The following is a 27,259-nucleotide window of genomic DNA, read 5'->3' as shown; positions in this document are numbered from 1 at the left end:
GTTTTCATGTTCTTCACTCTCTTGATTGTTCTGTAATCATACCTATCAGTCTGGCATTGTCTCTTCAACTGTGTTCACAAATGAGTATAATATTCCAAATTGGCTGTGACCTATACTCAGCATATTGAGACTATAAAATGTGATAATTGAGACAATTATTATTTCTAGGCACCAATAAAATTACTTATATTCATTAACTTCTCAAGGTAGCAATGAAATGTGTTGATCTGCCCCAGGAATGCAAAATGGTGGTATGTAAAATTTGATATGTACATAAGCATTTGTCTAATAAATGAAGCTCTATCTGGAAAACTCAAAAGAAATGTGTAGTACATCTTATTCCCCCTCTCTGCTGGATATTTAAAGAGTAATAATAATAATTGTAAGAGCTGTCTTACTATGGGTCAGTATTGTGCTAAGTATTTGTTTTTTTTTTTAATTTTATTATTTATTTGAGAGAGAGCATGAATGACAGAGGGAGAGGGAGAAGCAGACTCCCCACTAATCAGGGGAACCCATCAAAGAGCTTGATCCCAGAACACTGAGATAATAACCTGAGCCGAACACAGACACTTAACCAACTGAGCCACCCAGATACCCTGTGCTAAGTGTTTTGTATATGGTTTTTCCCTTAATATAACAACCTTGTAAGATGTTACATGTAATTCATATTATCCCCATCTTATAGTTTAAGAAATAAGGCTTAGAGGGGTGAAATAACTTTCCCCCACACAGCTAAGGAGAGAATTAGAATTTGAATTCTGGTATGACTGAAAAGCCCAAACTTTTTATAACTGTGCTCTGTAGCTTTCTTAAATGCTTCCTTTAATGACCATAATCAGTAAATTAGGAATTTTGTACCTTTATAGGATAATGTTTTAAATAGTAAATTAAGCCTACATTTGTGGAGTTTTTCTTTCTTTTAATAAATTTTCAAATTTCTAAACTTGAAAGAGCCTTCATTTAATTAACTCACCATAAAGATAGAAGTTGCAGCAGTGCCAAAAAAAATTCTTTTTTTTAAGAGAACAAACTCGTGGTTGCCAAAAGAGGGGATGGTGGACAGATGGGTAAAATGGGTGAAAGGGAGTTATGCTTCCAGTTATGGAATGCATACATCACAGGGATGAAAGGTAGAGCAATTATAGTCAATGGTACTGTGATAGGGCTATATGATGATAGATTGTAGCCACCTTGTGATAAACATAGCATGAAGGTATAGAATTGTTAAATCAATATCTTGTAAACTGAAACTAATGTAACATTATGTGTCAACTGTACTTCAACAAAAGAATTAATAATATGATTTTTTTAAAAAGAAAATATACTTTTATTTTACAATATCAGTATTTCTTCATTCCAGTCAGAAAGTTTGTCTCCATAATAGCTAAACAATATGCAAAGGATATTAATTAATTAAGATTTTTCAGGTGTACAATATTTGGTAAAGATTGGTTTGTATAGTTGTAGCTTATTGCTACCTAAAATATATTAATTTTTAAAAATCATACCATTGAGTCATTTTGGACCTCTGTTCAGTCATCATATTTGAGCCAAACCATTAATTTCCATGCAGATCTTAGTTTCAAAATATCTGACAAGTTCTTCCCAGCCATTTACTTCAGTCACTACAGTATAGTTTTCTGAAAAAAATAAAAATAAAAATAAAAAAAATATATGCATATATAGTTTTCTGGACATTTACCTAGGACTTAGTGTCCAAGTCTTTGAATAATAGACAACATTTAATAAAAAGTCTAGTAAAATATGTTCTAAAAAATATCTGTGTCACCCATCAGTCTTTAAAGTACTATTTATTTAAGGACTTGAGGTATAGTTGTTCCAACGGTAGATGTAAGAGGGAGAAATACCCTGTAATTGAGAAGTTCTAGAAGTGGTGATGTCAGTAAAAACTTATCTTTTAGTAAATAAATGAATAGGACTAAATGAAGGATTTTATGGACAAAATATTTCACAGTTTCTGTTTTTTTTTTTTTAAGATTTATTTATTCATGAGAAACAGAGAGAGAGAATGGCAGAACACAGGCAGAGAGAGAAGCAGGCCCCCTGCAGGGAGCCTGACTCCGGACTTGATCCTGGGACTCCAGAATCACACCCTGAGCTGAAGGCAGATGCTCATCTGCTGAGCCACCCAGGAGTCCCAATTTTCACAGTTTTAATGTCAATAAATAAATACATAAACTACAAAAGGATATGTAGAGAATATTAGGTTGTCCTTTCAGTTGCTCAATCCCCCTACCCAGAGAAAATACTCTCCTAATATCCTCCCTAAATATTTCTACTTAAGTAATAAGGGAACACTTAAGTAATGAGAACACTTTGCCTTTTCTACTTTATACGTCTTAGAGATTAGTGCATGTGTAATTATATGCCTCATTCTTCCTAACAGCTGCATAAGATTTCATTATATTGTTATGCCATAATTTATTTAAATAATTCTCTATTGATAAATTTTAAGTTCCATTTTTCCATTGCTAACAATGCTATTGTACATAATCTTGTATATAAGCTTTGCAAACATAAATATCTGTAGAATAAATTCCATGATATAGGCTTGCTTAGTTGAGGCATGTTAAATTTTATTAGATGTTATTAGATTGCTATCCCAAGAGGTTATACCATCTTTTACTTCAATCATTCAGCAGTTATAGGAATACAATAGTGAGTTTACCCTCATCCTTGACAACACTGTATATTACCAAACATTTAAATCATTATCAGCGGGATCCCTGGGTGGCGCAGCGGTTTGGCGCCTGCCTTTGGCCCAGGGCACGATCCTGGAGACCCGGGATCGAATCCCACGTCGGGCTCCCGGTGCATGGAGCCTGCTTCTCCCTCTGCCTGTGTCTCTACCTCTCTCTCTCTCTCTCTCTCTCTCTCTCTGTGACTATCATAAATAAATAAAAATTAAAAAAAAAAACAAAAACAAAAAACTTCCTGGCCACGTGTCTCAGGAAAAAAAAAAAAAAAAAAAAAACCCAAATTCTGTATCTTGATATCATAATAATCATTGACTTCCTGGAATTGAAGACCATGTTCACTCCCTTTCTATCTCTGTGAGTTGCTGGTTCAAAACACCTGGAAGTAAAGGGGTCAGCAGGTTTGGTTTAAAAAAAAAAAAAAAATCATTATCAGTCCAAACAAGTAAAAAGTGAAGAATGGCATCCTTTGAGCCTGAGACTTTTCTTTTTAATGACTAAAAATCTGGAGAGTTACTATAATAGTTTTTAAAATGCACAACTAAATTTATTTTTTTTTTCTTCAGGGGAAGTATCTGTGAATGATACTAAGAATCCAGTGATGATTGATAATTCATTCGATAAATGTTCATTGAACACATAGGTGTATGCTAGAAATTGAGGTTATGAATATAAATGAGTTATTTTCTTCCCTTAAGGAACTTTGCACCTATGGAGAAGACATTTGTAAAGCAAATAATTACAATATAATAAGTTAAATACCATAATAGCTGTGTCTGTTATTATTATTTTTTTAACATGGGCTGTAACTAGAACAAGGGGCTGATTTTGATTTTGTATAATGATCAGATAACCAGCAACTTTTGAATAGCTTATAGATTCACTTGGATATTATGAGTAGGCAATCATCTTCTGCAAATATTGACAATGTTATTTCATAACAGATTTTGGTATCTTGGAACTGGGTGCTTCCATAACAAATGCTAAGAACACAAGAGTGGCTTTGAAACCTGATAGTACACAAAGCTGGAAGGATTTTGAGGAGCATATTAATTAGACAAAGCCTAAATTGTCATTAATAGATTGTTATTAGAAATCTGTACTCTGATGACACTGCCTTGTGAGAGTGAAAAAGAACTGAGATCCATGTTACTGAAAGCTGGGGGCATTCTAGTTATACAGTGGCAAAGAGCATAGTGACATTGTTGTCTGCAGTTCTATGGGAACAGAACACATACCTAATGAACTTGATGGTCTAGGAAAGGATTTTTTTTTTTTTTTTTTTGTGAGTACTAAGGAAAAGCTAGACAAGAGTAATTAAAGCATAGTAACAGATATTTAAAAAATCTATCTTTGATGAAATATCAATTCACCAATGTATTATATAGTAGGTATTCAATAACTTTGTCGGATTAATGTTTGAATAAAAGAATATGACAGGTATAAGCCAAAGATCTTGCCTTTATAGTCTGGTTTTCCTGTAAAAATATTTTGAAATGTCTCAATATCATTTATGCCCTATTAACTTCTAAATGTCTAAGATTTTTAGAAATATATATAACTCAGGGCAGCCGGGTGGCTCAGCGGTTTCTCTGGACCCTGGAGACCCGGGATTGAATCCCACGTTGGGCTCCCTGCATGGAGCCTGCTTCTCCCTCTGCCTGTGTCTCTGCCTCTCTCTCTCTCATGAATAAATAAAATTAAAAAAAAAAAAAGAAATATATATAACTGGTGAACTTAGTTTCATCATCTATTAGCTTGTTTTCTTTAGACACCTTAAAGTAGGAGGATGTGGGTGGCTCAGTTGGTTAAGCTATGTTTTGGCTCAGGTCATCTCATGGTCATAGAATAGAACCCCATCTTGGACTCCGTGCTCAATGCAGAGTCTACTTGAGATTTTCTCCCTCTCCCTCTGCCCCTCCCCCTGCTTGTTCTCTCTCTCTCTCTCTCTCTCTCTCTCTCTCTGTCAGATAAAATACTTCCAGGGAGTCCCTGGTTGGCTCAGTCAGGTAAGTGGCTAAGTCTGGATTTCAGCTCAGGTCATAATCTGGAATCAAGCTCCCTGTTGGCTTCTGTGCTTGGTGGAAAGTTTGCCTGGGATTCTCTCCCTCCCTCTACCTCTGCCCCTCCCCCACCCATTATCTCTCTCTCTCTCTCTCTCTCTTTCTTTTTTTTTTTTTTTTTAAATTTTTTTTAATTTATTTATAATAGTCACAGAGAGAGAGAGAGGCAAAGACACAGGCGGAGGGAGAAGCAGGCTCCATGCACCGGGAGCCTGATATGGGATTCGATCCCGGGTCTCCAGGATCGCGCCCTGGGCCAAAGGCAGGCGCCGAACCGCTGCGCCACCCAGGGATCCCCTCTCTCTCTCTTTCTGTCTCTCTCTCTCTCTCTCTCTCTGTCTCTCTCTCTCTGTCTTTCTCTCAAATAGATAAATCTTTTTAAAAAAAATAAATCTTTTTTTTTTTAAAAAAGGAAAACCCCAAAAAATAAAATATAAAAGGAAAATTTAAAGCAAAATTTGGAAACATTTTCACATTTTTGGAAGATTAGATTAGCAGTAGTTTTATATACTAGGTTCTCTACTTTACATTCCCAGGTCAATAAAACTTGTACAGTAGATGAAGTCTGCCTTAAAAGATGTTTGAATTGTTCCAAATATAAACCAATTATGGAGATTTAAAGTCAGTTGTTAGGGGGGCACCTGGGTGGCTCAGTAGTTGAGCATCTGCCTTCGATTCAGGTCATGATCTCGGGGTCTGGGATCAAGTTCTGCATCAGGCTCCCTACAGGGAGCCTGCTTCTCCCTCTGCCTATGTCTTTGCCTTTCTCTGTGTATCTCTCATAAATAAATAAAATCTTTAAAAGAAATAAAGTCAGTGGTTAAGAGCATAGGGCATAGCTATATTGCTCATTAGTCAAAGATTTTTTTTATTCCAGAAGTTAAAGTTGAAACATGAAGATGGCTTAAATTAATAGACTTTCACTATAGATTGGCAATTTTTTAATGATTTCTCTTGAAATAAATTACTCATTTACCAAGGCAATTGTGCACATAAGTGTGTGCATGCACATGAGTACGCGCTTGCAGAACAGGGTACTCACGGTTTCAGTAGTAATGGAACTATAAAAACTAGAGATAGTGAGCACTGCCAGAAACCCAGGGTAGCTTCCAAATATAGCTAAATAAATGAATATGAATTTATAATAAGTCATTCTCAATTGAATAACTAAGAGACCCCTCCATTTACTTAGAAAATCAAAGACAGACTTTTCCTTAAACATATTTCATTCTTTAGTACTGGACTAGGTTTTGAGATGTTTATATTTAAATTGCTTTTTGATAGTCTGGTGCAAGGATAAATTTGGGACATCGTTAAAGTATCAAAAGTAAAGGAATGGCATAAATATTTAGTTTATACAGTTTCTTTTAAAATGAAGGATCCTGATCTGTTTGCAGAGATATTGAGCATCAAAAGATTTAATAGAAATTGTCAGTCATTGGGGATCTCTGAGTGGCTCAGCGGTTTAGTGCTTGCCTTCGGCCCAGGGCATGATCCTAGAGTCCGGGGATCAAGTCCCACATCCTGCATTGAGCCCGCTTTTCCCTCTGTCTGTGTCTCTGCCTCTCTCTTCCTCTGTGTCTTTCATGAATAAATAAATAAATAAAATCTTTAAAAAAAAAAAAAAGAAATTGTCAGTCATTACAAGTTATGTGACACATGAGTGCATTATTTTTAAGTTAATTGCTTATGTTAATTATATCATTTTCATTCTAGAAGTAGGAAACAAGTGATATAGTGTTGGACAGTTAATTACAACTAGCTCTGAGTATAACTTTTCTATTAGTTATTACTGTGTAACATTATTAACACAAACTTAGTTTTAAAACAACACACATTTATTATCTCATGATTTCTGTTGTTTGGAAGTCCAAGCACAGATTATCAGGGTCTTCTGCAAGCCAACAGTCAAAATTAGGACTGGGTTCTCATCTGAAGGCTTGGCAGGGGAAGGATCTGCTTTCAGGCTCACATGGTTGTTGGCAGCATTCAGTTCCTTGCTCCCTATTAGTCAGAGGCTGCCTCTCCATAGAGCAGCTCACAACATGGGATCTTATTTCTTCAAAAAAGTGAAGAAGAATGTATCTCAGCAAGACAGATATTACAGTTTTATGTTACAAAAGGGGTGACATCCTATTACCTTTGCCATATTCTTCTGGTTAGAAACAAGTCACAGCTTCCACACACAGTCAAAAAGAAGAGATTATACAAAGGCATGAATACTAGGAAATAGCAATCATGAGGCTCACCTTAGACTATGCTACTCTTTTCACTATTTTATTATTTCATGTACTAGCAAAAACTAAGCACTCTCAATATATTTCTCATAGGATATCATAATATTTTCTCATTGATTGCCTTCAACCTTTCTGAAATTGCTGAGCTTTGTTTTTTCTTTTACACCGTGTAATAAATCGGAAGCATTTTCCTTATTATGCACCAGTTGGCAAACTATAGCCTGTGGGCCAGTGACCTATCTATAAATAAAGTTCTGTTGGAACGCAACCATGCTTAATTATTTGTACATTGTCTATGGTTGCTTCTGTGATACAAGGGCAGGGTTGAGTGGTTTCAACAGAGACCATTCACAAGTCTGAAATACTTATTTTCTGACTCTTTAGGAAAAAGCTTACCAATACTTGCTTTGTATTGTATTTTGTACTTTTCTTAACTTATTTTATAATAGTACAACTTGTTGAAAGATTGTAATATGACAAATTGGTATCCCTGCAGTTTTTTAGTAAAACTACCTGACCTTTTGTCCTGAAGCATCTAAGCACCTACAGTGTGTTTAGCTCTGCTAGGCAGTACAAATCTTGGTTTTTACTAGGACGCCTGGGTGGCTCAATGGTTGAGCATCTGCCTTCAGCTCAGGGTGTAATCCTGGAGTCCCAGGATCCAGTCCCACATTGGGCTCCTGCATGGAGCCTACTTCTCCCTCTGCCCATGTTTCTGCCTCTCTATGTGTCTTTCATGAATAAATAAATAAAATCCTTAAATAATAATGTCTTGATTTTTACCCTTTCTGAACTTAAACTGGATGTTGATTGCACATGGAATAAATATGCACAGTATGTATATGTTTTTGCAGATATAAAAGGTATAGAAAAGGCTTAAATTGAATCAATCTATGGGTAGAAGTTGAGGGGAACCCAAGAGAGAGAAGTACTCAGATGGAAAACTATTTAATGTACAAAAGTGGACATCAACATAGTATGCTTATGTAGTAAAGCTCTCGAAAAGTAGAGATTATTTATTTGGAATTAGAGGGAAAGTTTGGCTTCTTTCCCCTGGGTTTCTTGCCTCAACTATCTACTTGTAGATTTCATATTGTAAAACTTCAGAACCTTAGACCAGCTTCTCAAATTGTAGTATGCAGAGGCACGGCTATTTACTTTTCAATCACTAGAGGAATGCTGGGATTTTTGTTTTTTAACTTTATGGCCAGCTAAATCCATCATCCTTTACCTCTTTGTTATTTTTGGTCATTGTCCAAAAATTAAGCTATTCCAATGATCTTCTCTGTCACTTTTATCTCTGTAATACTCTTTTCTTCCTTCTGTAGATTCAATTTCCTACTCTTCTTATCCCTTCTAAATCTTTCTAATTTCTAATCTTTTAATAATACCCATTTCATGCAAGACAAACTCTAATATCTTAAATATTATTATTGAAATATATAATATTTATTGAGGATTTGAATTGAATTGAGATTCAATTTCCTACTCTTCTTATCCCTTCTAAATCTTTCTAATTTCTAATCTTTCTAATAATACCCATTTCATGCAAGACAAACTCTAATATCTTAAATATTATTATTGAAATATATAATATTTATTGAGGATTTACTGTGTGCTGCGTATCATGCCAAACCTTTTTTTTTTAACATTTTATTTATTGGGGGATCCCTGGGTGGCTCAGCAGTTTAGCGCCTGCCTTCGGCCTAGGGCACGATCCTGGAGTCCCGGGATCGAGTCCCATGTCAGGCCCCCGGCATGGAGCCTGCTTCTCCTTCCTCCCGTGTCTCTGCCTCTCTTTCTCTATCATAAATAAATAAATAAATAAATCTTTAAAAAAAAAAAAACATTTTATTTATTTATTCTTGAGACACACACAGAGAGAGAGAGGCAGAGGCACAGGCAGAGGGAGAAGCAGGCTCCATGCAGGGAGCCCGACATGGGACTCCATCCCGGGTCTCCAGGATCACACCCTGGGCTGAAGGCAGCGCTAAACCGCTGAGCCACCCAGGCTGCCCCATGCCAAACCTTTGATAATGTATTTTATCATTTAGTTTTATAGGAGATTGGAATTTTGAGAGAAGTCAAGGTACTTGCCAAGGTCACACACTTAGTAGCTGAGATTTGCAAGCAGGTTTCTCTGACATTAAATCATCATTTTACACTAAAACCTACTAATTCATCTTAAAGTTTTTTCCAGAGTGAGATTTATACCTTTAGCTTTTCTACCTTTTATATCATCTCACTGCTTCCATATATTGACTTACTTATTTCTGTCATTTATTAGAGACCTTCATGATACCCAACTTCAAGTAAGCTTTCAGCTTTTGCCAGTAACTTTTATATCTGTCCTCACATCTTTTTTATTGTCAATAACTTCAGTGGCCTTTTCAAACCTTCTTGTTCTCAAACATCCAGCATTACTACTTTCTCCCTCATTTTCTCAGATAACTTGCAGCATTTCACATGGCAAAAGTAGTGTCTTCAGTTGAGAATTCACCCAAATTCCCACTGTCAAACCTCAGTGCTCATCACTATGCACACATGGGAAGATGTCTTGTATCTTCTCCTGTTTGAGAATCATCCTTTCACCTGAACATTAGATCTTTCCTCCTTCCACCTTTCCAAGGAATGGCAATGTCAATTTTCTCTTCTTTAACTTCTTCCTCTTTTTTTAGTTCTTTCCTGTGTGTACTTAAATATACTCAGATCTGTGTTCAAGCCTTATTTCCTTTTTATTTTTTTTTTAATTTTTATTTATTTATGATAGTCACAGAGAGAGAGAGAGAGGCAGAGACACAGGCAGAGGGAGAAGCAGGCTCCATGCACCGGGAGCCTGATGTGGGATTCGATCCCGGGTCTCCAGGATCGCGCCCTGGGCCAAAGGCAGGCGCCAAACCGCTGCGCCACCCAGGGATCCCTTATTTCCTTTTTAAAGAAGAAAATTCTCCGTGCTTAAAACCCCACTCCTCTAACTATTCCTTTTTTTTCTTCCCTTTTATAGCCAAGCCTCTTGAATAGTCTGTACATTTTATACATTTTCATGATATTTCAGTCATTCCTGGATTAACTTCATCCAGTAGCACATCACTGAAGCCACCTTAGCCAGAGACATTAGTGACCTTCTTCATGGCTAAACCCAAGAAATGCTTCTCAGGTCTCTTCCTTCCTGATCTCTGCAACAACTGATGTGGTTATTCACTCTTTCCCTGAAGTACTCTCTTCCTTTGGATCTGTTATAACATTCTGTTCTGGTTTTCCTTCTATCCCTCTGCTTTTGTTTTTTAAGACTCCTTTGCCTCTCCCTAAAATACTGATATCCTCTTCCTCTCCTAGTGCTACATACTCTCCCTGGGAGGTCTCTGTTCCTGCCATAACTGAATGATGTGGGGAAGGGGAGGGGGCGGTACTCATTTTCTGTAAATAATCGGTAATCCCTAGGCATTGCTACATACATAGGATCCACAGAGAAATAAAGAGATAATAATCAACTCCCTTCAACATTTTCTTTTGAAGATCTTACAGGAATCTCAAAATCAATGTGTCTAGAACTGAACTTCCCTTATCTCCAAATTCTACCCCATTCCTCTAAATCTATCCCCCCTCCTCTGCTGATTCCTGGATTATTCAGTCTATTGAGTGATACATGCCAGAGACCTGAGTGATATACTTGTCTCTCACCCTGTACACATCCAATAAGCATTAAATACTGAAGGTTTTTTTTTTTCACCTTTTAAAGATTTTAGAATTCCGTCTACTTCTCTCTATTCCTGCTGTGGTGACCCTAATCCACAACCCTCACAGAAATTATAACAGCTTCTTAAGTTGCTTCCAGTGTTTTCTTGCTTCAGTTCATTTTCATACTGTAGCTAGAATGAACTTTCTGATATATAATCTAATCATGATATATCCTTGCTTAAGACCTTTCTGTGCTCTCTAACCATCTTAACTATAAGATCCAGATTCAGTAGCCTAGATTATAAGGCCTTTAATGATCTGCCATTGCTGATTCACTTCAGTCTTATCTCTTTGCATTCTCTCCTCAAGCTTTCTGTTTATCACCCTAGACTTTTAATTACATCCAAGTGTCATTGTCTACAGGCCTTTGCTTAAATTCTTTCTAGCTGTCTCTTTTTTTCCCTTTCTTATCCTAACTCTTAATGATCCCTTAGGTCTCCACTTAGATGCTCTTCCAGAAAGACTTCTTTAATTATTGCTTTCCTTACCCTCACTCCTGCTTTGTATTTCTTCTGTATACCTCTGTAGTGTTATTTACATCATGGTACTTACTGCACTTTGTTGAAAATACCCAAGCATGTATCTTATTCTGTAGACTATAAGCTTTGTGACCATGGGAACCATATAAGGGCAGAGTAAATACATGCTTGAATGAAGGAATGAGTACTGTGAAAGCCGGGCTAAAAAAGTTACTTTATAGTGGCAAGAAATAGGTAGTCTTGGAGTGGGTTTTTTTTTTTTAATTACAAATTTTCTGTGATTTGTATTTTATTGATTTATACATGAGAGACAGAGGGGGAGGGAGAGAGAGAGGCAGAGACACAGGTAGAGGGAGAAGCAGGCTCCATGCAGGGAGCCCAACGTGGGACTCATCCCAGGTCTCCAGGATCACACCCTGGGCTGAAGGCAGTGCTAAACCGCTGAGCCACCCGGGCTGCCCATCATAGAGTGCTTTGAGCAAAAAAGAGATGTTATGAAGGATGCCCTTCAGGAGTAAGGTAGAAACTTGAACTGATGGAAATACTCATTACTCTAATTGAAACATGAGATGATGTTACTGTACTTTTGAGACTTGAAATCATAAATTCTTTACCATATTTTGACATAACAATACTACCTAACTTTTCTATTTCTGCATTTCATTATGTATATTAGATTCTAAATGTTTCACTAGCTATGCTTAGATTGCTCTGATGTAAAATAGCATTTCTCTACATTTTTCTCCTTTAATACAGGTCTCTCCCAAGAATATTGATTTCTACTTCTGTGCTTCCTTTTTATTTTATTTTTTTAGATATATTTATTTATTTGAGATGGGAGAGGGGGCATAGGGAGAGGGAGAAGGAGAGAAGTGGACTCCTTGCTGAGGACGGAGCCTGATGTGGGCTCCATCCCACCACTCTAAGATCATATCCCAAGCCAAAACCAAGAGTTGGAGACTTGATTGACTTTGATACCCAGGTGCCAACATTATTTGACTAATATTCAAAAGAGGTTTTCATTAAAGTCATTCATAGGCATGTATTAAAATGCTCAGGTTTATAGACCCTGGAGGGAACTTTAGGGGAGTCTATTAATTCCCTCAAAGTATATGTAAATTTGTGTATGACTGTGATATTTTTAGGGTAATATATATCTTACAGCAGATTCTCAGAGTGGTCTGAGACTGCAAGAAAGACTGAGAACAACTATAATAAAAAGAAAAGCAAGTCAAAATCTAAAGCCAAAGCACATCAGTACTTAAGGAATAGATAAAGGAAAATAAGCCCATGAAAGAGGTTAAGAGCATAGCCTCTGGAATCAGACTGCCCAGATTCAAATCATGGCTCTGTGATTTACTAGCCATGTCTTAGGCAAGTTGTTTGCTTTCACTGTGCCTTCTTTCTTTACCTGTAAGATAGGAATTAACATTTATCTTACAACTTATTATTTGGATTAAATAAACCAATGCATGAGATGTGCATTGCACCATGTTTAGCATATAGTTAGCGGTCAGGATTAGCTTTAATAGGATGTTGAGTACCTCAGAATTGGTGAGTATGGTCCACGGTGAGAAAAAGAAGGCAAAGGTTTCAGTTCCCACTTTCCTGCAATTGGGATTAAATACCTCCTTGCAGACCCAAAGATCTCCCACAGCTACTTCCTTTTAACTCCATCACCATCACCACCATTACCAGGCATCATAGGCAAGGATTAGAGAGAGAAGGAATATTACTATTCAAGTTCAAAACTGATCCCTCACTCTGGCAAGTAAGTGGTTATGGTTTCCAAGGGTATTAGACATAGACACTGAAGATGCTTGCAAGAAACAGAGACTGGCATCCATGTTTCCCAATGGATTTCTTACCAAACTTCTGAACCTGTAAGCCCATCTGTGAGTATTGCATGGTGAGAGAGGCCTTGGGGGAAGCCTCCTTTAAATTTCCTACAGTTTGTCAGCATTTTCGACAAGACTATTTTCTGTGTCTGGTGTAGAAAAAGGAGGGAGGCCTGCTGGGATAGATTGTATACTGAAATATAATAATGACAGCAGTAGCTAACATTTCCAGAGCAGAAGTTGAATATGAATTAATGGTCAACCCCACAAACCTAGATGCTACCTCAGAAGCGTTTTTCAGTGACAGATGTGGCCAAAGTGAACTGAACACTACCCACAAAAACCACACTCACCACTTACATGGAAACCACCATAACTGCATAGGCTGCAAAGGCAGCAGTCTTATATATTAAATAGACGAGATCATATTGAAGGCTAGGGACCAAACAGCCAATTATGTAAGTTGATCACTACCACTTTCTTCCCCCAGCTCTCCCAACAATAGAACTAAGACTTGGAGAGAAGATATAGCGGAAGAGGTATTTTTAAAACTTCCTTTCCTGGAATCCCTGGGTGGCTCAGCACTTTAGCACCCGCCTTCAGCCCTGGGCGTGATCCTGGAGTCCCTGGATCGAGTCCCACGTTGGGCTCCCTGCATGGAGCCTGCTTCTCCCTCTGCCTGTGTCTCTGCCTCTCTCTCTCTGTCTCTCATGAATAAATAAATAAAATCTTAAAAAAAAAAAAAACTTCCTTAGAACCCCTCTGTCTCTATAAGACTTTTAAGCCACAAGTCTTAGTCTGTAGTGAAGGTGGGGGGGAGGGGGAAGCATTGAACTGAATGTTAAAGTTTTAAACTTGACTGTTCCAAGTGTTAAGAACTGAAACTGTTGAGAAAATCATTGAACTAGCTCTAGATGTCAAGAGATGTGAAAAGGACGATTTGACATAGCATAGCTGAAAGTAGTGACTGGAAAAATTCAGTAGAACCATTTCATATTTATTTACCAAAGAAATGAGAACTCTGTATAAACTGTTTACATATATAAAGACTGTCTAAAGAAGCAGGGCAATTGAGAACAAAAAGTATCTTAAAAATAGGGGATATGAGTGGAGAGGGAGAGTGTAGTTCTAAGAAGAAATTCATCTGCAGTAATAACTTTAATAGATAAATTAGATAAAGATTTTAAAGTCCAAGAAAATAGATAATTAGAAAGTCATTGTTGATTTTAATAGCATTGTCAGCACAATGAAAGGGGCAGCTCCTTTGGACTTTGATCTTAGGGAAAAATTGATATTCCTGTTGTTTTTATCCATTAGGCTTCATTCTACCTCTTGTGTGATTCCATTTATGTATGACAGCCCATCAAATATTTGAAGACAGCTTTCTTGCTTCCCTTGGGTCTCATTTTCTTCCAACTAAATATCCCATTTTTCATGCTTTTAAGTTCTTTCACCATCCTGGTCACTTCATTCTGAATATGCTTTAATTTCTGTAAGTCCCCAAATGAAATATACTAATGTCAGTTTGGTCCACCACTATAGAATAGACTAAGACAACCATCTCTCTCAACCTAAGAATTAGGCTATTAACTCGGGCCAGAGCTACATTTGCTTTTTGGCAGTTCTGTCAAACGTTATCATTTTTGCTTTCCCAGTGTTATAGGGATTCACTAAATAATTAAATGCTTAGAAAAAAAAATAATAATTAAATGCTTAGTGTACAACTTCGAAATTTGTTTAACAAAAATGGTGATTTTCAGCTTGAAGAGCTTAGTTTTTTTGCTAATCCCTAAATAGGCAATCTTTCTCCTGTTAGTTTTGCCTGCCTCATAGGAGCCTGAAAAAAACAGGTCAATAACTATTAATAGAGAGAGAGAGAGAGAGAGAGAGAGAGAGAGTGTGTGTGTGTGTGTGTGTGTGTGTGTGGTTTCAGCCAAACTATAGTAGATCTGGCTGATTTACAACACAAAATAGATTTTTAGGTTTTTCCTTAATTATACAAATATTTGCTAAGTGTATAGTATGTATCTACTACTAGCAATACAACAATAAGATGCATTCTCTCCCATGAGGATTTTTAAGCTTGATGGAGAAATGTTAATATGTGTAGTAAATGCTTCTGTAGGAGTTAACAAGATTCTCCAGGGCACTCCGATCATCTCACCCAGGCTTGAGGAATGCTTCTCCAAAGATGAGTTTACCTAATTTGTGTCTGGAAGGATTTGAGGGAATTAGCTAGCCAAAAAGGCGAAGTAATTTATTCAAAGGTCCTGACTTAAGATTTAGTATGGCTACCAGAGATAGTAATTTAAGCTATGAGTGTAGATAAGATCAGTAGGGCTTGTATGTAGGGAAGAAAAAAGTTACAACTCTCAATCATTTAAAATAGATAGAAAAAGAATTCTACCGTCTAGTTTATTGTTACTCCTCATTTATGATAAATCAGTCACTTTTTAGAAAAGATTTACTTACTTGAGAGAGGACAAATGGGAGGGGAGAGGGAGAGTAAATCTCAAGTAGACTCCATGCTGAGCACAGAGCTGACATGGATCTTAATCTCCCAACGCTGAGATCACGACCTGAGCTGAAAAACCAAAGGTTAGATGCTTAGCCAACCACACCACCCAGACATTTCTTATCTGTAGGTAGGTGTCTCTCCCTGGTTTAGGAAGTACTTACCTAACTTAGTTCATTCCCTTACTGGGTCACGTAATATGTGTCCTTAACTTTACAAATAATTATTTTTACTTTTCTAATTAAGTAGGTTTATTTCTTCCTTTCCTGAAAAGTTGTTAAATAAGCATCATGTCCTTTTATAGGGAAATGACAGTATTATACCACTTTTTACACTACTATTTTCATTTATACACATTGTGTGGCAGCAACTACTAGAGCATGTAGACCATGTTAAAGGATTTAGTTCTTTCTCTCAAGAGCACTGGGAAAACACTAAAAAATTTTAAGTAGGGAAGTAACATGATTGGGTTTGTATTTTCAAAAGGTCACTACTAAATGGGAGGACTAGAGTGGATGCAAAGAAATAAATAAGCAATTGCAGTTGTCTAGGCAAGAGTTATTGGTGGCATGACTAGGGGAGTGACACTGGCTGGCATGATGGAAAGTGGTCAAATTTCAGAAATACTTTGAAAATAAATTTAACAGGATCTTAAGGAAAGAGAAAGAGGGAGAGGAGGTGTCAAAGTAAATCCTGATTTTTAATTTTTTTTTATTTTTATTTTTTTAATTTTTATTTATTTATGATAGTCACAGAGAGAGAGAGAGAGAGAGAGAGAGAGGCAGAGACACAGGCAGAGGGAGAAGCAGGCTCCATGCACCGGGAGCCTGACGTGGGATTCGATCCTGGGACCCCAGGATCGCGCCCTGGGCCAAAGGCAGGCGCCAAACCGCTGCGCCACCCAGGGATTCCCTAAATCCTGATTTTTTAAAAAAGGACCACATTTCATAGAAAAAAATAATGAGTTAGTGGTTCCATCTTGGATATGTGAGATCTGAGGCACTTAGTACTTCTGTATTTAATAGTAACAAATAGTAACAATAGTTACAAAAGCCTGAAAGCAGAAAGAAAAGTCCATGGTAGAGGGATGACGAAGTAAATTAATAGCACATACATCCTCTATAATATTATGCACCCTGAGACATGATAGCTACAGGACTATGAAGTATGTGAAATTAAGTGAAAATACCAGGATACAAAATTCAGTAATTGTAACCATATAAAAAAAATCCACAGAAAAAATACTGAAAGGCAATATAGCAAATTTTAGCAATAATTCTGTAAGGATGATGGATGGTGGAAGAATTTTTAAAGTTTTAAATTTTCCTGGCCGCCTGGATGGCTCAGTGGTTGAGTGCCTTTGGCTCAGGTCCTGGGATGGAGTCTCACATCAGGCTCCTCGCAGGGAGCCTGCTTCTGCCTCTGCCTGTGTCTCTGCCTCTTTCTCTCTCTGTGTCTCTCATGAATAAATAAAATCTTGAAAAAAATTAAATTTTCCATGTAAAAATGTCAGCCTTAGGAACTAAGATTTTTAGTATTTGATTTGGTTTTTACATCAGTGATTTTTAATGACCTTGGTTTATATGGTTGCTTCTGGAAACTGACCTAGTAGTAATTCCTTAAGATAAAATTAATTCTTGTTTTAAACATGACTGTTTTTTTCTAAAGTTGAATAGAGATAAATTGTTAGTTATGTAGAATGAGGTGTTGTGTTTTTTTGTTTTGTTTTGTTTTGCTTTTGTTTTTGTTTTTTTGCAGCATGGTAGCTGTGTTAGTGAATAGGAAGTGATGGTCATCTCACCTACATTTCTCTGCTTGCTTTTCCACCTGTCAGCTGTGAGCATTGCAGAGGCATTGTTTTCCTTTACACACAAAAACTCTCATGAATTGCTCCTAAATCCATATCAAGTGCATTTTGTGTCTTTTAGATTTGTGGATATTAACTTTTAACTTGTTATGGTAGTATTAAAAAACTAGCTGTCTTCTTTAATATATAAAATTGAACTTGATATGAATCTGCTATACTTCTGGTCATGGATTTGCTTTAATACACTGTGTGAGAAGGTTTATAAACAAGTTACCACTGGGTATTTTAGTTTTAGTTGCAAATTAGGAAATTGTTTCAGTAAACCAAATTTATTGAGTTATAAATTTCAAACAAACATTTCAAGTATATATTTTAGTGAGATTTTAAAATATAAATACTCATAGAACCACCACAACAATCAAAATGTAAAACATTGTATCATCCCCCCAAATTTTCTCATGCCCAAAGAGTTTTCTGGCCCCAAGCACCTAACTCCTTCTTATCACTAGAGATTAGTTTTACTTTCTCTAGAATATCACATAACGGCAATGGAACCATGCATGCTTTTTGTGTCTGGCTTTTTTTCACTTCGCTTAATGTTTTTAAGATTCATCCAAATTGCATGGACATTAGTTTATTTCTTTTATTGTTGAGGATTATTTCATGTGTATGTGTACCATTTGTTTTTTCCATTCACGAGTTGATGGAAATTTGTGTTTTTTGCAACTTTTGGCTGTTACCAAAAAAGCTGTCATAAACATTCTGTATGCAACTATGTATGGACATGTGTTTTCATGTCTCATGCAGGAGGGGAATTGCTGGCTCCTATAAGTGTAAATTTAACTTTATCAGAAACCACCAAACTATTTTCCGAAGTAACTGTACCACTTTTCATTGCCACTAGCTATGTAGAAGCATTTTATTTGTTGCACATTCGTGTAAATACTTGATATTGTATTTTTATTTTACCTCTTCTAGTAGGGATATAGTGGCTTTTCAGTGTTTCTAGTTTGCATTTGTTTTATGTTTTATTCTATTAAACATCGTTTTATACAATAATTGGACGTTCATGGGTCTTCTTTTGTGAAGGATGTATTAAAATCTTTTGGTCTTTTTTATATTGGGTAGTTTGTCGTCTTACTGAATTAAAAGAGTTTTTAGTATATGTTTTGGATACCAGTTCTCTGTCAGATATATTTATTGCAAATATTTTCTTTTTGTAGCTTGCTGTCCATTCTTTTTTTCTATCCTGGTTCATGCTTCCATACTCTGAGAAATCTTTGTCTATTTCAAGGTTACAAAGTTATTCCCTATGTTTCCTTTTAATGGTTTTATTGTTTCAGCTCTTATATTTAGTTTTGTGATCCATTTCAAGATAATTTTTGAGTATTAGTATGAAGTAAGATAGAAATTGTGTTGGTCTTTTAAATTTGTAGTATGGTGTAAGATCAAGGTTTTTGTTGTCTTTTGCATCTGGGTATCTAATTATTGCAGGACAATTTGTTGAAAAAAACAATTATTTCTCTACCTTTGTAAAAAATCAATTATGTAGGTTGATCTGGACTCTATTCCTTAATATTGTTCTATATTTCTATCCTTTAGCTAATTCCACATTTCCTTGATTGTTGTGCTTTATTCTAAGTCTTAAAGTAGATAGTAAGTCTGCCAGCTATTCACTTTCAAATTCTAGGACCTTTGAATTTCTGTGTAGATTTCAGAGTTAGCTTATCTATTTCTTCAAAAGTCTATGTGGCTTACATTGGAATTCCACTAAATCTATAGATCAATTTGAAAAGATTTGAGTCTTGTATTCCCTGAACATAATATACGTATCCATTTATTTCATTTTCTTTACTGACTTTCAGAATTTTTATACTTTTCAGTGTAGAGCTAATTCATACATATATATTGTCAAATTTCTCCAAAATATTTCATGTTTTTGGAATTAATCATAAATGGAATTTTTAAAATTTCAATTTCTAAGGTAAGATTTTAACATTTTGGAATATATTGGGGCTTGTTTTTTGGAATAGCATTTGTTTGTCTTGATGTACATTCTAAATGCCTGAAGAATGTATATTCTGGAACTGTATATTATATAAGATAGTCTATAAGATTGTTCATATTTTCTATTTTCTTGATGATTTTCCCCCTTAGTTCTGCCAATTACTAAGAAATGTATGATAAAATCTCCAAATTGAATTTATGTCTTTCTTTGCTCTTCTATTAGTTTTGCCTTAAGCATTAATATTTTTAAAGGAATTCTAAGAAGCAATTTATACACATACACACACCTATCTATATACATCTATACACACACATTCATGCACATAAGTGCATATTTACATGATCACAGAGTGTTATAATTTCCCACATATTTGTCATTATTTGTAATCTTTCTTACTTCCTATAAGTGTAGTTTGCCATGTTGTGTAATAGTCCTTTAGCTTTTAGAGTCCTGTAGTAGAAGTCTGCTGTCCTATCTGAAAATAGTATTTCACCTCAATTGTTAAATATGTTTTACACATTTAGAATTTTTAATCAAGTTGTTTCTTTTTCAACTTTTGGAATACAAAATTATCATATCATCTAGCCTTCATTGTTTTTTGTTTTGTTTTGTTTTGTTTTGTTTGCCTTCATTGTTTTTGATGAGAAATCACTTGTTAATTTTATGATGGTACCTCTGTATGTCACATGTCATTTCTCCTTTTTGTTTCCAAGATTTAGCTCTGATGTACTTAGATTTAGGTTTTTTGCATTTATCCGTGGAGAGGCTTCTGGTGCTTCTTAAATCAATATTTCGTCAAATTTAGGAAATTTTTAGCCATGACTTCTTGAAATATTGTTTCTGTTTTTTATTGTCTCCCAATGTCTTAAGACTCTGCTTAAATATGTTTTGGACTGCTCTGTATTGTTCCAGGTCTCTGAGGTGCTGTTTAGTTATCTTAATATTTTTCTCTGTTCTTCAGTTAATTTCTGTTGAGCTTCCTTCAGGTATACCAGTTATATTTTTCCTTTATCTCCTATCTCGTGAGATCACCAAATAAATTTTTCATATAAGGAGTGATAATTTTAAACTTTAAATTTTCTAACTGATTCATTTTTATAGTTTCTCATTCTCTGTTGATATTCCTTTTCTGTTCAGTTATTGAATATACTTTCCTTTAATACTTGTGGGGTTTTTTGTTTGTTGTTGTTTTTTTTTTAATTAATTAAGTAAGTCCAAACCCAGCATAGGGCTTTAACTCAAGACCCTCAGATCAAGCATCACATGGTCTACTGATTGAGCCGGCTAGTGCTCCTCCTTTAATACTTTCAATATATTTTACTTTGAGTCATTTTTGTAGGTTGTGTTTTCCCCAGTATGGATCATATTCAGTAATTTTTGGCTAAAATCTTTACATGGTAAAAAACTGCATTTTAATGATTCTGAATTCCTTTCTGTTTTCCCAAGGATTTCAGGATTTTTGTTTTAGTAAACAGTTAACTTGCCTGATCTTAAATTAATTCTCACTTCAACATACTGTGCAGCAGATAGTATCTACCTCTACTCAATTTTCTAGGTTTTAGATTCTGCTTTTTTAACCTGGTCACATAGGGTCGTCTCTTACAATCAGAACTTAGAAGAGAGCTAATTTTTTTAAAATATTTTAAATTTTTATTCATGAGAGACACAGAGTGAGAGGCAGAGACATAGGCAGAGGGAGAAGCAGGCTCCCTCTGGGGAGCCTGATGTGGGACTCAATCCCAGGACCCCAGGATTACACCCTGAGCCAAAGGCAAACACTCAACCACTGAGCTACCCAGGTGCCCCGAGAATCAAATATTTATACAGAATTTATACTCATTTGGGGGCTCACACTTCCTGTGATTCTCAGCCCTGAGATTTGTCCCCGGCCTTTCAAGTCAATAAGACTTCAGCTTCTTTATGACAAGATTCTGCTCATTGGGAAATGCATACCTTCAAAGGAGTCTCAAATTTGTAAATCTCGCATGCTTTAGTTGTCTTTCAACTTTATCCTGTTCTCGCTTTCCTACTTACTGTTTCTTTCTCCCACTCATTCATTGATAGCTTAGTGGTTAACCAAGGATTTGGACACATTTGATAAACTTTGCAGAGCTCTTACTTCAGGGATTTTCCCCCTAAACTTTCAGCTATTTTGACAACACTGAATTTTACATTCTGCCACCCTCAGTTGGAAAAGATATGATTTAAAGCGGCCAGAGCTAAGGGAGATTAAGTACCCAATTTTAGGAAAAAAACCCGGAAACTTGAAATTCTTACATGTCATGATCACGATCTTAAAGAAGGAAACTGCTGTGGTTGCTATCTGCTTTTCATTGCTTTGCAGTGCCTTCAAATATTAATTTTTAATGTTTTATTCATGTTTTATTCTTACAGTTGCACAGTACTAACATTACCTTAAGTTCAAACTTCATAGGAATATTCTTTAATAGCATAGTTTTTACAAATATTAACAATGCCTGGCATACTATAGGTATTCAGTTAGTATTTGTTGAATAAATTAATAATTGCATTTCAAGTAATTCAATAAATCTACCTTTGTCTCTTTGTGTTGTGGTCAAAGTAGTAAAAGAAAGCTAATGTAAAAAGTGTAGGCTTTTATCAGTAGCTTATCAGTAATATTAAGAAAAAGATATACTTAATTTGCTTATATCACAAAATCTCAAAAATATTTTAAAATTTTGTCAAAGAAACCTGGCATATCATTTTTTTTCATAAAAATCCAAAAAGAGGGGAAGATAAAGGAATAACAAAGGATAAAAGAACTATTTAGGAAAACATGTAGTACAAATTTAATAACTCTCAAAGTCTTCATTTTTATGAGGCACCTGGGTGGCTCAGTCAGTTAAGCATCTGACTTCAGCCAAGGTCATGGCCTTAGGGTCCTGGGATCAAGCCCTGCCTGGGGCTCTCTGCTGAAGGTGGAATCTGCTTGTCTCTCTCCCTCTGCCCTTCTCCCGTTCATGCCTTCTTTCCTCTCTGTCAAATAAAATCTTGAAAAAAAATAAGGTCTTCAATTTTAAATTGCTGTTGGATAAGACCAAAAACACAAACGTAGAAGTAATACTATTTTCACAAATTTTATAAACATTAATTTTCAGACCTCATACACTAAGTGCTTAAGTATTATGACATGTAAGAAATGTGTGAGTTTACAAATTGGTTGATTGATAAGAATAAGCATTTTAGAGATGCAAAACCTGAAAAAAAAATCTTAGTAAGGAAAAAAAAATTGTGATTTCTTTGCTATAATCATACATAACCCTCTAAACTTTGTGGATATCAGCGGTGGTGTTGAGGATGGAGAATAATTTTGGAATCAGACTATATTAAAAGTACTCACTTCCGATTAACTATCTAGATAAGTCTCTTAGCCTATCTAACCATACTTTAGGAAGACAATTATTGCCTCATTTCATATAGTTGTTTTAAGGAGAAAAATTATAAAAACATCTTAGTGTGCTTGGCGTATGGTAGGATTCTGACTATATTTTTTCTTTTTTTACAGAAGAGGATAAATATAATATTTATTCTTCTTTGCTCTTCAAGTATTTCCTGGCAGAAGGAGTTATCAATGGGCATACTTTGTTGGTTGCATCTGCAAAAGAAGACCCTGCTGATATTTTACAGGTATAGAACATACCAATCAATGTTGCATTTTGAGCATTACATGAAAAATATTGCTTTTATATGTAAAAAAGATATGTGTTTGTATATCTACAAACTATATTTAAATTTATTAATGAGACCATATGTATTTTTTTCTCTTAAAGAAAAGTATCAAATTTATTTGAACCTGTAGTTTCATTTTTAAGTTAGTATTCTTTTTTTTAATAAATTTATTTTTTATTGGTGTTCAATTTACCAACATACAGAATAACACCCAGTGCTCATCCTGTCAAGTGCCTCCCTCAGTGCCCGTCACCCATTCACCCCCACCCCCTGCCCTCCTCCTTAAAGCAGCAAGAGACAAGAAATCCCTGACTTTTATGGGGAGGAGTATTAGGGTAACAGCAGACCTCTCCACAGAGACCTGGCAGGCCAGAAAGGGCTGGCAGGATATATTCAGGGTCCTAAATGAGAAGAACATGCAACCAAGAATACTTTATCCAGCAAGGCTCTCATTCAAAATGGAAGGAGAGATTAAGTTAGTATTCTTGAACAGTTTTCTAAACTTTAAATTGATATTGGCACTGGGAAAAATATGAACAAGCTACTAAAAATTGATAGTAAATAAAGCTATTACTGTAGTCATAATAAGATAACTCTGTAAAAAGTTAAGTAAAGGAAAATAATAGCAAAATATTATCTGATATTACCAGTATTCTAAAGATGTAAATTAGAAGAAAGATACAGAAATTAGAAGTACTCATTTATTTTTTATTTATTTATTTATTTTTGAAGTATTCATTTATTAATCTTACTTTGCTTTGAGACTACCAGAAGTCATTCTTTTACAAGAAACAAGCAATAATAATAATAATAAAAATAATGTATCTTTTTAATGCCAGAATACACATTGCACCCAAGAAAGGACAATTCTCACTTTCAGAATTCTTAAATTCTCTGTCTAGAACAGGAACCCAACTTAAGCCATTATTTGAATAGAAGTCATTATTTGAGATAGAATCTAAAGTTATTTCTTCCCATAGTATGTTTTCATTTCATTGCATAGTCTGCAAAATAACAAACAACTAAGTCATTTATAAGGAATTTGTAGCATGGTATTAATATACCATACCTATCAACAGACACCAACCAACTTCTATACCCACTATAAAAAAGTTATGTAACACTGAGGTAAAAGTAACATGATTCTTTCTTATGTGTCAGATTTTGCTTATTAAACAATACTGTCATAAAATCCAAAGGGAAAAATCTTTATATGATTTTCCAAAGAATTTTCTTCTGGTTGCAGATCCTGTTTTCATTTTTTCTTATTTTTGGTATTGGCTTTTGTAATATTTTCTCAATCTTTTTATCTCTTCTTTTGTTCCTTTTCCCTGGTCTTAATCAACTTGCTCAATTTCTGGACAGCACTGTGCTTGCTAGGAACAGGAGAGTAAAGGCCAAGATTACAGTCCTAAAGAAGCTATACAAGCTCTTCACAGCACATTCCACCATAATATTGAGACTTAGATTTTATATCAAACATCTTAATAGCCAGATAAGCAATTTTTGCCAGGCCAGAAGCAGAAAAACCCTTGTCCCTTGAATAAAATGGGAGTTAAAGACACTGATCCCCTTCACAGTTAAAGATCACATATAAGTTTTGACTTCCATAAACTTAACCACTAATAGCCTAATACTGACCAAAAGCCTTACTAATAAATAATACTAATACTATTAAGATGTATTTTGTGTGTTATATGTATGTATATATATATATATATATATATATGTATTATAGTGTTCTTAAAGTAAATTAGAGAAAAGATAATGTTTTTGAGAAATCATAAGAAAGAGAAAGTACATTTACAGTACTATATTTATTAGAAAAAAATCCGCATATATGCAGACCTATGTAGTTCAAACTTGTATTGTTAAAGAATCAACTATATGCTTTTCAAAATAAAGTGTTTTATTTTTCCTCGTTGCCTCCTGCAACCTAGGCAACATTTAAAAACCTAGTGGGCATATAACACATTTTGGTTTAGACAATTACACTTTTTATTTGAAAACTAATCTCCTAACACCTTTCCTAGGTACCTTGAATTTGTACAAGTTAATATTAAAAATCTCAGGATACTTTACCTGTCCTTCTTTGGATTGTGTGAAGAATTGTGAAGTTACAAATCAGGATTTCTTAAGCTTTCTAGTCATTTATGTAAGTAGTTAGGTTCTGCAGACATTTATCATAGAACAATTTTATGATACAGTAAAAAAAAATATAAAATTAAAGTAAAAACATAGACCCTTAAGACACACTTTGACCAAGATATGTTAATGAGGATCAGATTTCTCTTTATCCCTGAAACAACTGAAAAACAGGGCAAAATATATTTAACAACAGTTTTCAAGACATTGGGCATCAAATAATAAAGGACAGTGACTCCAGAGACATGCAGAATATACAAAAGGAGCCCTATAAAAGGGCTTTGTATAAATATACAAAGCCAGCCCTCCCTGACATACCACATGCAAAGTTTCCAGGCTGTAGTGCAGTGAAAAGGAACTCAGGTTAACACAGCATTAGGAGATAGATCTAGGAGTGTGGAATTGTGACATATACTGTCTTCATCTGGAGCGTAAGTGTAGTTTAAAGAAATACATATGGGTGCCAAGTTGACAAGGGGTGGACTTACGAATGTTAATTTTTGTGTTCACTTGACTGGGCCACAGGGCTCACAGATACTTGATCAAACATTATTCTAAGTACTCTTACAAGGATGTTTCTAGATGAGATTAATATTAAATTGGTAGGGGTGCCTAGATGCTTTGGTCATTTAAGCATCTGCCTTTGGCTCAGGTTATGATCCCAAGGTCTTGGGATGAAGCCCCACATCAGGCTCCTTGCTCAGTGGGAATTTTGCTTCTCCTTCTCCCTCTGCCCCTCCCCCAGGTCATGTGCTCTTGTCCTATATCTCTCTCTTAAAAAAATAAAATTTTAAAAAAAAAAAAGTTAAATTGGTAGACTGAGTAATGCAGATTGGCCTCCCTAATGTGAGTGGGCCTCATCAAATCAGTTGAAGGTAGAAATAGAACTGAAAGGCTGACCCTCCCTCAGCTAAGAATGAATTCATTCTGACTGATTGCCTTCCAATGTGAACATCAGCTTTTTCCTGCCTTTTGATTCAGACTGAAACATCAGTTCTTCCTGATTCTTGAGCCTTCTAACATTTGAATGGGAACTACACCATGATGAGCTCTCCTGGGTCTTTAGCTTGCTAACTTATCCTGCAGACCTGGGGGCTTGTCAGCTTCCATAATAGTATTAGCCAATTCCTTATAATAGATCTCTTTTGTATTTATATATAGATACATATATAATATGTACTTATCTATATAAGTACATATAATACAAAGCAATATATATATACACACACATCTTATTTGTACTGTTTCTCTGGAGAACTCAGTTTCTTAAAATCTTCCTGAAAATATAAAGATTACGTTTAAAACCTACATGAAGAATTTCACATTTATTAACCTTCATTAAATAATTATCAGCTCACATTCTATATCTTGGCCAGTTTTACAGATAGTAAAGTACACTGATCTTTCCACCTTTTTGCTTTTACACTTATAAAAAAATTTTAAATTATATATCTACTTTTACATAGTTACTTAAAAATGTCAATTATGAGATTATTTAGTTGTAAAAGATGGTATTGTAAATATTGTGTTTTTTAAAAGGTTTTATTTATGGGAAGCCCGGGTGGCTCAGTGCTTTAGCACTGCCTTCAGCCCAGGGCGTGATCCTGGAGACCCGGGGTGGAGTCCCGCATCGGGCTCCCTGCCTGGAGCCTGCTTCTCCCTCCGCCTGTGTCTCTGCCTCTCTCATGAATAAATAAACAAATAAAATCTTAAAAAAAAAAAGATTTATTTATTTGAGGGAGAGAGAGAGCATGCATGCGCATGAGGGGAGGGACAGAGGGAGAAGGAGAGAGAATTTCAAGCAGTCTCCCTGCTGAGTACAGGGCTCAATCCCAGGACTCTGGGATCATGACCTGAGCCAAGATCAAGAGTCAGCAGCTCAACCAACTAAGCCACCCAGAAGCACCTGTATATATTGTCTTTTTAGTTAAAGACTTTTAAATCGGTCTTCTAAGTATCTCCAACTGAATCTAAACAACATAGCAATTTGATGTCAGTAGCATTATTTTTAGAAGTATA

General features: G+C 35.5%; 1 protein-coding gene across 1 annotated transcript in view; it reads left to right on the top strand.

Annotated features, from left to right (window-relative positions):
- ELP4 (elongator acetyltransferase complex subunit 4) overlaps positions 1-27,259 on the top strand; it is a 242,556-nt gene that overhangs the window by 9,232 nt on the left and 206,065 nt on the right. Inside the window, exon 3 of the mRNA XM_041722909.1 lies at positions 22,932-23,053. Coding sequence (XP_041578843.1) covers positions 22,932-23,053 — 122 coding nt within the window. The remainder of the gene's footprint in view (positions 1-22,931; positions 23,054-27,259) is intronic.

Source organism: Vulpes lagopus, chromosome 11 (genome assembly GCF_018345385.1).
Source record: "Vulpes lagopus strain Blue_001 chromosome 11, ASM1834538v1, whole genome shotgun sequence".
NCBI classification, from domain to species: domain Eukaryota; kingdom Metazoa; phylum Chordata; class Mammalia; order Carnivora; family Canidae; genus Vulpes; species Vulpes lagopus.
This window is presented reverse-complemented; position numbering and strand designations above follow the sequence as displayed.